The following is a 14,393-nucleotide window of genomic DNA, read 5'->3' as shown; positions in this document are numbered from 1 at the left end:
TTGTTACAGGGACCTCTCCCCTACTCCTACCATCTATGAGTCAGGATTTCTGTGCTTATTCCACAATGTCCCTCATGGCCCCTTCGTGGGACTTGGTCTCTGAATCTTTTATGCAGCTAATGACACCGTAGCAACCTTAATGGCAGAAAGCACCTCCTTACTGAACTCACCCAGGTTTTCCAGCTGTCAAAATATTACCGATCCCAAGTCAACTGATGCTGCTGACAATTTCTCTTGGTATCAGTGGCATTGCTCCTCTTGTGACTCATCTCATGGTCCCGGTCCTGTCCCTGCATCTTCTCCTTGGTTTTCCACCTTTAGTTAATGTTTGCTTTCTGAGCACTCAAATAAATAAGACAATTATCTCCGTGAGTCGTGGATTGCCCCCATTGGTGCATTCTTTCCATGTGTGGGTTTCACTGACTGGTATCTACCTACCAGCTGGACTAGCTTCTGTGGTCTTGCAAATCCTGTCAGCCCTTATCAGTATTTCAACCCCGCTAATTCTATTAATACCCATATTTCACTCTTTCTCCTCCCTGACTCCTCAGAAACATAAGAGAACTGTCTAATCCTGTGGAGGCTGAAAACACCACACAGACGCAAGATCCAGGATGACTGTGATCTCCTTTTTCATTAGGATCCAAAGAAGCCTTGGAACAAGAAGCCAGATGCTTGGAAATGAACTCTGGAGATTCAATATGGCCTCCAACAGTATTTGAGCAATTTTTGTACCCAGTTTAGGGGCTGCCAGGGGAAGGACTTGTGGGCTGTGGTTGGAAGCAATGCTACACACATTCCTTTCCAGGAACTATGAAGGCATCATCATTATCAATAAGAACATCAAGAGGCCAAAGAGGAAATCTGCAGAATTGCTACCGCTGTTCTGATTCCACCAACCAAGGATCTCTCTTTGCTTTCTTCTCAGAACCCTCTCCACTGGCTGCCCTCTGCCCTCAAATCTTGGGTTTACTCCTTTATACAACTGTTTTATCTTTCTAGGAATACCCATATTCAAATGCCTGCTTACCAGAACCCTAAGTCAGCTTGAGATCCAATATTCTGTAAAGCAAATGGTGCAACTGGTCTTAGACAAACTGCGGGGATGAAAAACCAATCCTTAAACCACCCCAGACACTAATGATGGAGAAAATTTTGTTTGAGAAAGAGCTCTCCAGGTCCCCTTTCATCAGTCCCAATCATCCCCCCTGTGTTGGAAAATGAAAGCCGTTAAGGTCAGTCTAGGTCTGTCTTAAACAAGAGGGGGACGAAATAAAGTTTGTCTCTACCAAAGTCCATACTGACTTTTTTCCTTTGGACTCTAGATTATATATATATAATATATATATATAATGCGATCCTTCTATGGCTCTTTATACATGGAAGGCACCACTCTACCACTCTGAACACTTGATAAATATCTCAATCCCCATAACAACTTTATGAGGTAGGCAGTATACTGACCCCTATTATACAGATGAAGGAATTGAGGCACAGAGTGGTTAAGCACATTTCCTAAGGTCACACAGCTGGAAAGTTGGGGCTCACTCGTGACAGTCTTTACTCCTGTTCTCTACTATTGTCTCTCCAGCTTACCACCAGAAGGTCACTCATAAAAGAAGGAGGCTCTCACATGATCTTCTGAGTCCTGGCTTTTTCAAACGAGTCAAGGACTGTCTGAGAAATGGTTATGAATATTGTGTAGCTAGATATTGACGGTTTTAGGGACGCACAATCGGCGTAGTGACAAAGGCTGGCCGCCTGAGGGGGTAACAGCCCCGCTGGCAGAACCGGGAGAGGGAGGAGGGAACCTTGGAAACAAATGTCAGACTCAGACTCTTAGGACCACAGAACGTTGAGAACACAGCATCTTAGAAGGCTGAGAACAAAGCCTCTTAGAACGTAGAACAAAGGCCCCTGGAATCGTAGAATGGTGAACGCAGAGCTTCACAGCATCTGGGAGACAAAAGACACTTCGACTCTGTTCTGGGCGAATCATAGAATCTTCCACACAGGGTCTTATAACTTTAGAATTTGGGATGTAGCCGATCTTAGACTCTTAGAAGCAAGACTGGCTACACAATCTGCAAGGCCCAATGTAAAATGAATTTTAAAAATTAAGAATTTCAAGACAGTAACAGCAGAACATTAAAACCAAGTCCCTGGATCCACTAAACTGGTCGCACACCAGTGAAGCAGGCTCCGCTTAGAAGTATAATTTTATAAGAGGTTGTTGATCTTAGCTAGGCTAGCCCTTTGGTTTTTACAGTTGAATGTCTGGGAAGGCTTCGTGGAAGAGGAGGCAAAATCAGGGATCGATTCTGTAACAGTTTTCTCTCCCTTTTCAGCCTCAGAAGCTGAGGGTTGAGAGGGGTTGAAGAGAGAAAGGCATCTGCCAAACTGTCACTGGGACCCATTCTCTATTTATAGAGCACCTCTTCTCCCTCCTGCCTGACAGTCCAATACTAGCCAGAGCTCAACCGTACGAAGGGGCCAGCGGCGGGAACCGAGGCACAGACCAATGACATTGGAGGCAAGAACGGGCTTGTTTCATTGTGACGCTTTGGGGGCGTGGCCATGGACCAATGGCAGGCTAGCTGGGGGCGTGGCGAAGCCGCCTGAGAGCACAGCGAGTAGGTAGGTGCGAGCATGCGTCGCGTTGAGGGGCGGTTGTACCACCGAGCAATGGGCGACGGTTGCTGTGTGGCCGGGGGCGTGGCCATGTAGATAAGGCGCGGGTGGGCGGCCCAATGGGCGGGCGCCTATGCAGATGAGACGGTGACAGCCGGGCCAGCGGGCGGGCGGGCGGGCAGGCGGGCTGTTGGGGCGGGGAGGTGGGACCGGGAGAGGGGTGGCCGCGGGGCCCGGCTGGGCTGGGGCGGGGGGCCGCAGCCATGATCCGGGCCTTCTCGTTCCCGGTAAGCCCCGAGCGGGGCCGGCTGCGGGGCTGGCTGGAGGGCAGCCTGGCCGGGCTCTGCGAGTTGCACTGGCTACGGGAGAGGCAGGAGTACCGCGTGCAGCAGGCGCTGCGGCTGGCCCAGCCCGGAATGGGGGGCGCCGAGGCCGAGGACGAGGAGGACGCCGACGAGGATGAAGATGCGGCGGCGGCGCGCCGGGCCGCAGCGGCCCTGGAGGAACAGCTGGTGAGGGGCCGCCTGTCCACCCGTCCCTGCGAACCCATGTCTGTCTGTCTGTCTCAGTTAGATGCTCATGCACCCGTCCAGTGGGGGAAGGGAAGGGGGAAGGACAGGGGGTGGGGCTGCAGACCCTGGAGTCTGGGCGGCGCGCGGGATGTGGCCTCCCCACCTCCAAACTGGGAAAGGGGATACTGCATGGTCCCTGCTGGAACCATTAGAGATGCACAGGCCCCTTCCTCTACAACCCTTTTCCAAAGAAAATCCTTCTGGGCGCCAAGTATGTGTCAAGCCCGGAAACCAGTATCCCGCATGCATTGTCTTTTTGCAGTTTGGGTGATAAGGGCTGATAGTTCCCATTTTACAGAGAAAGAAACTGAGCTCAGAGAGGGCAAACGACTCACCCAAGGTCACACAGCTGGGCTCCAAACAAGCCCCGCTCTGGGCCCCAGCTACCAGGGCTCCATCTTCCCTAAGTCCTGGTGTGCTTGGAGATCTCGGAGGGGGCCAGATGGGGGAGGGAATCTTAAGGCCTCCAGAGGGAGGGATGACTGCTGAGAGGAAGCTCACAGTCCATGAGGACCCCACGGTGATCTTGACCCTCCTGTGACACTTTTCCTCCTTTCCTACAGGGTCCCAACCCTGGTTAACCCAAGAGGAGGTGGTTGAGGCGACATTGGGGATCTGACTTCTGGACTCTCTGAGTGCTCTAATGGGGAAAGATGAGGCGGACATCTCCAGAATGACTCTTGTCATTCTCCACTCTCGCTCTCTTGTCATTTCTTGATTCTCCTGACCTCTTCCTAGGTTTCTCGCACTTTTCCGCCTCACCGCCACATCACTGTGACTTGCTGTGTGTTTCTCTGTCTCCTTTCTCTTCCCTTCTTGCATATCTGCATCCCTCTCTTCCTGCCCTACGTCCCTGTCCCTGGCTCTTCCTCCCCCTCCCCCTCCCCCCAGCCCGCCAGGCCCCAGACTCTAGCTCCCCTTGCAGATCCCAGCCCCAAGCCTGTGGGTGGTCAGAGCTTCCCGTTTGGGGAAACTTGAGCCGAGGTGGCGGGGGAGGGGGCTCTCGCTGCTGCTGACCTCGACTGCTCCCACCCCAGATGGGGACTGGGGAGGGGACTGAAGCCAGACTCCCAGGCTGCACGCCCAGCCCCTCCCCCGGCCGGGAGTGGGACCCCGTACATTCTTCTCTGGAAACAGAAACAGCTGTGGGAGGCCCCACCCCCTCCCAAAGTTAGAGACGCATGGTGGGGGCCTTCACCAGATCCCCCCACCCCACCCCCAGCAGGCTGGGCTTGGGAAGGCACCTCCTACATTTACGAGGAGAGGTAGAAGGCATTGGTATGGGTGAACTGTCCTTCCTCACTGTCTCAATCTCTCCCTCTCTCTGCCTCAGTCTCCCTTCCCTTCTCCTCTGAGTTTCCTCATCTCTTTCCCCTAGTCCCCCAACCACCACCATGAGGTGGTAGTAGAGAGGCCTCTTCCCCCCACAGTCTCCAGGCAAAGCTCTGTCCCAGCGTCAGGGAGGAGGCGGTGGCAGGCAGCGTGAGGGAGACAGCAGCACTGAGCGAGGAGGAGCGGAGAAGCGCTAAATATAAACCCCTCTGATGTTGGGGGTTCCTGGGTCCTGCTGAAGAGGGGGTGGAGGTCTCTACTCATCCCTGAGTCTCCATCTTACGATGCTCACCCCTCCCAGCCCCCACCTGGGAATATACTTCCTTTGAAGCAAGAACATTGAAACCAGACTTCATTAGTTATTAGTTTCTAATAGGAATGATGGGAATGCAGGAACAGAGTATCGCAGAGTATTGCAAGAATCCTAGAAGAGAGTGGAAGTTCTTTTTTCTTCCACCAAGGAAAAAGGTCTTCTTCCAGCAAGACAGACTTAAGTTGGACTTGAGCAAGTACTTCCTAACAGAAACAAAGGGAATTAGATGCAGACTAGGGGCATGTGGGGGAGGAACAAAGGTCTGAAAAAGTTTGGGCAAAGGGGGTTAGGTCTCTTTAAGCCCTAACCGCACTCCTGTTAAACCTGCCTGAGCTCAAGCCCACTGGGCATTGTGGGCAGAGAGCCAGATTCAGACCAAAAATCTTCTGATCTTTTGAAGATTTGTCCCTTTGCAGCTGGAAAGAATGAGGTCAGACCTAGAATAGACTGGGAAAGGGGGTGTTGAGGGTCCAGGCACAAAGGCGGAGGAGGCCACTCCTTTCCATCCCCCTAACTCCTGCCTTCCCTGCAGTGGAAGAAGTGAAACTAGACCTGAAGAACTTACCAATTTATTTTTAATTACACAAGTAAAACCTGATTTTATATGTTCCCTGTTAGAAACTTAGAGCTTTCATGTAATAATAAAAGCTAGTATTTATTAAGCACTTAAAAGGAACTACTGCTGTAACTCATTGAATCCTCATAACAACCCCATAAGAGAGGTAGTTGAAAGCTGCCCTGTGACAGATGGGGAAACCCAGGCCAAGAGGGCTGAAGTGAGCTGCTCAAGGCCACACAGCTGGAAAGCACCAGAGGTGAACTGAACTCTGGCAATTAGGCTCCAAGTTACACCTCCTTAACCACTTCACTCTACCATCCTTAATGCACCTTCTCCCCTGAAATCACTTCCATGTTACCTTGTGGGTCTCCCTGTACCTTTTTCAATGCATCTACTGGCAGAAACTGTTTATATACCGAAAACATAACGTTTTGCTTTGCTTTTTATAAATTGCAGTTTCTTGGGTAAGGTCCCAGAGACTGCCAGTGATTCTCGAAATACGGCCCACTGGAATAGAGCATCACATAGGAAACTGTTAGAAATGCAACTGTGGGCCCAGTTCTGTTAGCTCAATCGGTTAGACTCTAGAAGACGGTGGAAGTTCTCAAAAGCATCTTCCTCAAAGCCAAGGTTTTGGCTTTGACCCCCGGTCAGGGCACGTACATACAGAGGAAGCAGCCAATGAGTGCACAACTATGTGGAACAAGTGATACTTCTCTCTCTTTCTCCCTTTATCTCTCTGTCTCTCTAAAAACCAATCAGTAAAAAAAGTTTTTAAAGATAAAAAAAAAAAAAAAGAGATGCAATTTTGGGGGCTCCAGACTGGAATCAGAAGCTCGGGAGAGATCCAGTAATTCAGGTTTTAACACGGCCTCCAGGTAATTCTGACCCACCCCCCTACTATACATTCTGCTTTTTCTCCACTCAATGCTCTATCTTGGTGATGGTTCCATATAGAAATTACCTCCTTCGATTTGAACAGTTGTCTAGTATTCTGCTGTATACATTCATTCCTTCATTGAACATTTCCTGAGCACCTACTTGGTGCCAGGCACTGTTCTAGGCACCAAAGGTGGGGAGGGTGCCTCAGTGAACAAAACAGACAAGAACCTATGTCCTCCAGAGGCTGGCATTCCAGTTAGAGCAGGGGTCGGGAACCTATGGCTCGCAAGCCAGATGTGGCTCTTTTGATGGCCGCATCTGGCTCACAGACAAATCTTTAATAAAAAAATAATAACGTTAAAAATATAAAACATTCTCATGTATTACAATCCATTCATTTCCTACCGCTCATGTTCATGGTTGCAGGTGGCTGGAGCCAATCACAGCTGTCCTCCGGGACAACACCAAATTTTAATTGGATAATGTGTAATGTACATGGGTCATTGTATGGCTCTCACGGAATTACATTTTAAAATATGTGGCGTTCATGGCTCTCTCAGCCAAAAAGGTTCTGACCCCTGAGTTAGAGAGAAGGTAAACAAATGGCATCCTGATATAGAACTTTAAGCCAGGAGGTCATTACTGTAATGTAGGAAAAAAGGCAGGGCACCAGGGGTGCAGAATGACAGGGGATTTATTTTGGAAGGAGGGTGGGAGAGGGATCGGGTAAGCAGTTTCTGAATGAAGCAAGTGAGTGAGCCCGGAGGAGATGCGGACATATCTTACTGAGGTTGGAACATGACTGGCCTGTCAGGGAACAGCGAGGAAGCAAGTGTGGCTAGTGCAGTGAGAAAGGGGGGGACTTAACATGGGCTATCTGGTCAATTCTGATTTTCTTTTTAGTCATCCCTGATGCTGCACAATCAGGTTGCTTTCCTGGGTTTTGCTCAATGGTGATGCCACCCTAAGCACCTCTGCACACCCCCAGGAGCCCAAAGTCGACTGTCTTGTTGATTTTCTTGCCATAAACAAGCCCAGATGGGGGCTTCTGTTCTGGGGGGAGGAGGAAGGACGGGGCCCAGGAGAGCAGTCACAAGAGCGGGAAGCTGGGGGTGGGGGCTGCTTGCCAGAGAGCCTGCTGGTCTTTCTGCCTTAAATAGGCAGGGCTGGGCGCCTGCCCTTCCACTCCCTCCTCCCTCCTCCCTCCCTCCATCCAGACAAGCCGCTTTTGTCTGAGGGTCAACCGTCAGCTCAGGCTGCCGTCACCTCTGGCCTCACCCAGACCCATGTGAGACTCTTCCTGGCTCTGGCCCTATTTTCCAAAATGAGTTAAGTTCTATTGTCTTAGGGACTTCATCTGTGTTGTTGCAGCCCCTACTCCCACCCACACTCTCACACTCCCCTCAAAGAGTTTTCACCTTTATTTATTCACACCTGATAAGAAACAATCTTTTTCTGTGACAAGATGGATCTAGGGTGGACTCAACAGAAATTTCTGATGGGGACAAGGAGCAGCAGGTGGACACTGGGGGCTTCTGGGTGAGAACAGGGCAAGAGCAGGAGGCAGATGTGGTCTGGGGACAAGAGAACCTGCTGTTACTTGTCGTAGCTGCAGCACCACTGAGGCTAGGAAGGACTTTACAGTAGGCATGGGCATTCTTTCTGAAGCAAGGAGCAAAGACATATCAGTCACAGCCAGCCTATTTAATCTGTGTGAGGGAAAGGGTCAGTCAGCACCAGGAAGGACTCAGGAAGATTTGCAAAAGAACTTTCTACTGGTGAATAAGGGGTAGTGGGGGAAGGGAGGAGCATCTGAAAAGGAAAGGACAAGGACCCGGAGAAGGCAGACCAGTGGCTAAGAGATCTGCTAGGTCCTAGACACCAGCTTTTAGTAGTGATGTGCCTGCCCTTCCAGCAAGAACTGAAGTTGGACTCAACGAGGGACATTCTAATAAGGGCCAACCGGCCATGAGCACAGATAGAAGAAGCAAAGGGGAAGGGATGAGGACTTCTGAGGCCTCATCACACTGAAAATGAATGAGGTGGCTGCAACCTGGACTGGAGCCAGAGGGCCTTTCTAATGGAATGAAGGGGCAGAGATCTTGAGGGGATCCTGGGACTCAGGTCCTGCTTTTACCTTTTTGAAGTGAGAGGCTCATTGTCAAAGTAAAACTCTGCCCGTGAGCCCCTGGAATAGGGGGCCAGTTGGCAGAGGGCTGGAGGGGTGTGTGTGCTTCTGACCATCCTGCTCTCTCACCACGACTTCAGGAGGCCTTGCCCGGGCTCATCTGGGACCTGGGCCAGCAGCTGGGAGACCTGAGCCTGGAGTCTGGGGGCCTGGAACAGGAGAGCGGGCGCAGCTCGGGTGAGCATGGGAAAGGGAGCAGGGTCGGCCTGGGGCACCCCAATGTTTTCCACTGTCCCCCATCTCTCAGGCTTCCCTGTCTCTGTTGCTTGGTTGCCTTCACCCTCTGGTTTCCCCAGCCAGGCCCTCTGATTGTCTCTCTGCTCCTCAATCCAGGCTTCTATGAAGACCCCAGCTCCACAGGAGGTCCGGACTCACCACGCTCTACTTTCTGTGGGGACAGTGGCTTCTCTGGATCTGGCTCCTATGGACGCATGGGTCCCTCTGAACCCCGGGGCATCTATGCCAGTGAGAGACCCAAGTCCCTAGGTAAGGTAGATGGGGGTGGGGCCCTAAAGGCCAGGGAACTGAGAGTAAGAAGATGGTTTTGAGCACACGCTTCTGAGTCAGACCAACCTGAATTCGAATTCTGGCTGTGACATCTGTGACATTCCCTACTGTTTGATTTTGAGCATGTCACTTCTTTCTGGGCTCTGTTAAAATGGAGTCAATAACAGCACCCACTTCACAGGGAAGTTCTGAGTATTCAGTGAGTCTCTGCCTTAAGGCATTGGACTTGGCACATGGGAGCCTCTAGAGCAGGGGTAGTCAACCTTTTTATACCTATGCCCACTTTTGTATCTCTGTTAGTAGTAAAATTTACTAACTGCCCACCGGTTCCACAGTAATGGTGATTTAAAAAGTAGGGAAGTAACTTTACTTTATAAAATTTATAAAGCAGTTACATACAGCAAGTTAAAGCATATAATAATAATTACTTACCAAGTACTTTGTCAGATTTTCACTAAGTTTGACAGAATAAATCTTTATAAAACAACTTACTATAGTTAAATCTATCTTTTTATTTATACTTTGGTTGCTCTGCTAGCGCCCACCATGAAAGCTGGAATGTCCACTAGTGGGCGGTAGCGACCAGGTTGACTACCACTGCTCTAGATAATCAGTAACTGCTGTTATTTATTCATGTATACAAGTTTCTGAGCCCCTACTATATGCTATCCTAACACTATCCTAGGGGTGAGGGATATAGCAGTGAAAAAACCCCTCTCCTCACAACACTGATGTTCTAGTGGGTGAAATAGGTAACACACAAGGTAAATAAGTAAAATATATAGGGATTAGATATTGACATGTACAATGAAAAGAAAATTAGGGAAGGGGACTAGGCTGTGTCCCTTTGAGTTGGGGAAGGAATTGCAATTTTACAAAGTATGGTCAAAGAGGGCATCACTGAGACTGATATCTGAGTGGCACCGTGAAGTGAGGGAGTGGACCAATCAGATATGCTGAGGGAAGAGCGTTGCAGAAATCAGAACAGCAAGTGCAAAGACCCTGAGGCTGGAGTGTGACTGGCCTGTGCATCCACCCAGTTCACTCTCACGGGAGACCTAAAAATATGGAGGAGAGAGTATAGAAATGGAGGTCAGGGCCTGACCTGTTGTTGTGCAGTGGATAAAATGTCAGCCTAGTAATGCTGAGGTCGCTGGTTCAAAACCCTGGGCTTGCCTGGTCAAGGCACATATGGAAGTTGATGCTTCCTGCTCCTCCCCCCTTCTTTCTCTCTCTCCTCTCTGAAGATGAACAAATAAAATCTAAAAAAAGGGGGGGGGCGGTCATAGAGGCAGAGGTAGGACAGTCTATTCGGAGTCCTGAAAGCTACGGTGAAGATTTTGTTATAAAGCTGTTACGAGGGAAGATTTGAGTGCAGTTTTCTTTTTCTTTTTTTTTTCTGAAGTTGGAAACGGGGAGGCAGTCAGACAGACTCCCACATGCGCCAGACCGGGATTCACCCGGCATGCCCACCAGGGGGCGATGCTCTGCCCATCTGGGGCTTCGCTCTGTTGCAACTAGAGCCACTCTAGCGCCTGAGGCAGAGGCCATAGAGCCATCCCCAGCGCCCGGGCCAGCTTTGCTCCAATGGAGCCTTGGCTGCGGGAGGGGAAGAGAGAGACAGAGAGGAAGGAGCGGGGGAGGGGGGGGAGAAGCAAATGGGCGCTTCTCCTGTGTGCCCTGGCCGGGAATCGAACCCGACACTCCTGCATGCCAGGCCGATGCTCTACCACTGAGCGAACCGGCCAGGGCCTTCTTTTTCTTTTTAATGGGAGTGGGACAATAGTGCGGAAAATGCCCTTCCAAAGGGTACTGAAAAAGGGTTTTGAGATCCTCTTCCACTCTTCCTTTTAAATTTCGCTTCCTTCCCCTAGGAGACGCCAGTCCCAGCGCTCCCGAGGCGGTGGGAGCTCGGGCAGCAGTGCCGCGGTCCTTCTCGGCCCCCTATCCGACGGCAGCGGGGTCTGCAGGCCCTGAAGCCTGTTCCTCAGCAGAGCGGCGGGCCCGCGCGGGGCCCTTCCTGACGCCCAGTCCCCTGCACGCCGTGGCGCTGCGCAGCCCACGGCCCTGCGGCCGTCCTCTCGCAGACTCGCCGGACGTACCGGGCGCCGGGCGGCCCCTAGACGGCTACATCTCGGCGCTTCTGCGCAGGCGCCGCCGCCGGGGGGCGGGCCAGCCCCGGACCAGCCCCGGGGGCGCGGACGGGGGCCCGCGGCGCCAGAATAGCGTGCGCCAGCGGCCGCCGGACGCGTCCCCGCCCCCCGGAGGCGCGCGGCCCGCGCCCGAGCCCCCAGTGGAGCGCGCTGGGGGCCGTCCCGCTAGCCCAGCCGCCTTGGGCCGCGCCTGGGGCTCGCCATGGGAGTCGGAGGCAGTGCCCGAGCCCGCCGCGTCGCCGGCTGTCCCCTCGCCCCCTGACAGCCCGGCCGAAGGCCGCCTGGTGAAGGCACAGTACATCCCAGGCGCGCAGGCTGCCACCCGCGGCCTCCCTGGCCGCGCGGCCCGCCGTAAAGCGCCACCACTGACCCGGGGTCGCAGTGTGGAGCAGTCCCCACCTCGGGAGCGTCCCAGGGCCGCGGGCCGCCGCGGACGCATAACAGAGGCCTCAGGCCGCCGGGGCTCGCCCAGGGCTCGCAAGGCCGCGCGCTCCCAGTCGGAGACCAGCCTGTTGGGCCGCGCAGCTGCGGTTCCTCCGGGACCTCCCAAATACCCCACAGCGGAACGGGAAGAGCCTCGGCCTCCGCGGCCCCGCCGCGGCCCAGCACCAACGCTGGCCGCGCAGGCCGCGGGGTCCTGCCGCCGCTGGCGCTCCACGGCCGAGATCGACGCAGCCGATGGGCGCCGCGGCCGTCCCCGCGCCCCCGCCGCCCGTGGCCCAGGTCCTGGCCCATCCCCGTCTGCTCCTCAGCGCCGGTTGCTCTATGGCTGCGCGGGCAGCGACTCGGAGTGCTCGGCCGGGCGCCTGGGGCCCCTTGGACGCCGGGGCCCGACGGGCGGCGTTGGTGGCGGCTACGGGGAGAGTGAGTCGAGTGCCAGCGAGGGGGAGTCGCCTGCCTTCAGCTCCGCATCCAGCGACTCAGACGGCAGCGGTGGCCTCGTGTGGCCGCAGCAGCTGGTGGCAGCCACCGCGGCTTCCGGGCCAGGAGGTGGTGCAGGTGGAGGGGCGCCCGCGGGCCCCGCCAAAGTCTTTGTGAAGATCAAGGCCTCCCACGCGCTCAAGAAAAAGATACTGCGCTTCCGTTCTGGTTCTCTTAAGGTCATGACTACAGTGTGAGTTTGGGAGTTTGCTTGGGCTCCCCCTTCATAGCCTCTGCATTACCACACTCCCTATCACTGACCCTTCCACACCTCCCTTCCAAAGACCACCGTTTTCTTGGCTTCCAAAGACCCTTCCTCATGGTCCCCATCTACTACAGTCTTGGTTGAAAAGGCTCCCCCTCCACCATAGGGAGGAATGGGGGAGGGCCCTGTTTGACCCAGTTCAGATGCTGGCCCTGCAGCCCATGGGCAAGAAAGTTCCCTCTCTCTGGACCCCACTTTCCTCATCTGTACTATGGGTGTACTATGGTATGCTGAAGGTGTAATTCAGTTTAAATTTCCCCATTTTAGTTTAGACATTTAGTCTGTTTGATACCCTTCACTTCTGTCACTGAGTCCTCTTATTCCTCCTCTCCATGCCCAGATATGGCCCCCTTCATACACAAAGTGCCCCCATTCAGGTCTCTGGACCTCTAGGATATCCCCTTGGCACCAGGTTGGCAACTCTGTCTGACCCAGATGGTGCCTGGGAAGGGAAGAAGCACTAACTTTGGGGTTTTGAGGGTCAAATAGGAGTTGATAACACCTGGAAAGAACAACTTTTCCACTTCTATCCATGAACAATTATAGAGGATTTAGAAGTAGAAGAGGAGAAGGAAGATGGCTTCTATCTTGTATCCCCTCCCCACTTCATGAGGGGGAGTGGGGGAAGCTCAGGATGACCCTCAGCTGTTCCAATCCAGTATTTTTTTCTTTAAAAAATTACTGTATTTATTATGACGATGGTGACTCCCCGATGCACAGGGGGGCCAGATTCTGTGTGTTTCTCTAACCTCTTTGTAAATAAATGCACAATGTTACATAAGTGGTGGACTCTACTTCTGTGTTAAAATGTTAGTACTGGGTTAACATTTATTGAGCAGTTACTGTTTGCTTTGGATGTGGCAGTGTCCAGAACCAGATGGCAGACACCAAGGTGGGTCTCAATATCATTTTCCTACCATTGGCTATTTTACTTCAATGAATCTGACCGTTGGTGGAATTTTGTTTGGTCATAAACATGGTTTTATAAAAGTAGAGACAATATAGGTAAAGGGACAGTCCCAAATCTTCTTTCCTAGAAGTTATCATACTCATTTCGTTGTGCATCCTTCCTGTTTTCCTTTATGTGTTTGCATACATATATGGATCTAGTAACTATATAAATATACTGCTCACAAAAATTAGGGGACATTTCAAAATGAATATGAAGTGATAAAAAAAGAAACATTTGATTTTTTATTAAGAACATAAGAGCCTTACCAGGTGGTGGCGCAGTGGATAGAGCGTCGGAGTGGGATGTGGAGGACCCAGGTTTGAGACCCCAAGGTCGCCAGCTTGAGCGTGGGCTCATCTGGTTTGAGCAAAGCTCACCAGCTTGGACCCAAGGTCGCTGGCTCGAGCAAGGGGTTACTCGGTCTGCTGTAGCCCCCCTTATGAGAAAGCAATCAATGAACAATTAAGGTGTAACGAAAAACTGATGGAGTATCTGCATGTTCCCTGATCCCCTAATTTTTGTAAGCAGTATATATATTTTCATATACATATTGTTATACTGTATATATAAAACTATGTATTTACAGGAACCATATGTACACATTCTTTATCAATTTTTTTTGTTAAATCATCTGTATCTGGAGATTTTTTCTTTTGAAATATTTTATTTATTGATTTTTATGGGGTGGGGAGAAGAACAAGAAGTATCAACTCATAGTTGCTTCACATTAGTTGTTCATTGATTGCTTGTCATATGTGCCTTAACTCGGCAAACCCAGGGGTTTTTTTTTTTTTGTTTTTTTTTTAACATGCCTTTCAGTTTTTCAGATACTTTTTAAAAATTTTTTATTTATTTATTTATTACAGAGACAGAGAGTGAGTCAGAGAGAGGGATAGACAGGGACAGACAGACAGGAATGGAGAGATGTGAGAAGCATCAATCATTAGTTTTTCATTGCGTGTTGCAACACCTTAGTTGTTTATTGATTGCTTTCTCATATGTGCCTTGACCGCGGACCTTCAGCAGACCGAGTAACCCCTTGCTGGAGCCAGCGACCTTAGGTTCAAGCTGGTAGGCTTTTCCTCAAACCAGATGAGCCCGCACTCAAGCTGGGGTCT

General features: G+C 51.7%; 1 protein-coding gene across 1 annotated transcript; it reads left to right on the top strand.

Annotated features, from left to right (window-relative positions):
- The first annotated feature begins 2,846 nt into the window (after window positions 1–2,846).
- DACT3 (dishevelled binding antagonist of beta catenin 3) lies at window positions 2,847–13,098 on the top strand. The gene is made up of 4 exons (XM_066373824.1): window positions 2,847–3,143; window positions 8,558–8,654; window positions 8,811–8,963; window positions 10,859–13,098. The coding sequence occupies exons 1-4, from the start codon at window positions 2,895–2,897 to the stop codon at window positions 12,253–12,255; spliced, it is 1,896 nt and encodes a 631-aa protein (XP_066229921.1). The 5' UTR covers window positions 2,847–2,894; the 3' UTR covers window positions 12,256–13,098.
- The last annotated feature ends 1,295 nt before the right edge of the window (window positions 13,099–14,393 follow it).

Source organism: Saccopteryx leptura, chromosome 3, assembly GCF_036850995.1.
Source record: "Saccopteryx leptura isolate mSacLep1 chromosome 3, mSacLep1_pri_phased_curated, whole genome shotgun sequence".
Taxonomy (NCBI): domain Eukaryota; kingdom Metazoa; phylum Chordata; class Mammalia; order Chiroptera; family Emballonuridae; genus Saccopteryx; species Saccopteryx leptura.
Note: the sequence above shows the minus strand (reverse complement) of the source record. Positions and strands in the feature narration are given on the sequence as shown.

Excerpts from the sequence above, each read along its gene's own strand:
- DACT3 (XM_066373824.1), top strand. The coding sequence starts at position 2,895 with ATGATCCGGGCCTTCTCGTTCCCGGTAAGCCCCGAGCGGGGCCGGCTG. Across the intron at positions 3,144-8,557 it reads CGGCCCTGGAGGAACAGCTG|GAGGCCTTGCCCGGGCTCAT; the intron begins GTGAGGGGCCGC and ends CCACGACTTCAG. Across the intron at positions 8,655-8,810 it reads GGAGAGCGGGCGCAGCTCGG|GCTTCTATGAAGACCCCAGC; the intron begins GTGAGCATGGGA and ends TCCTCAATCCAG.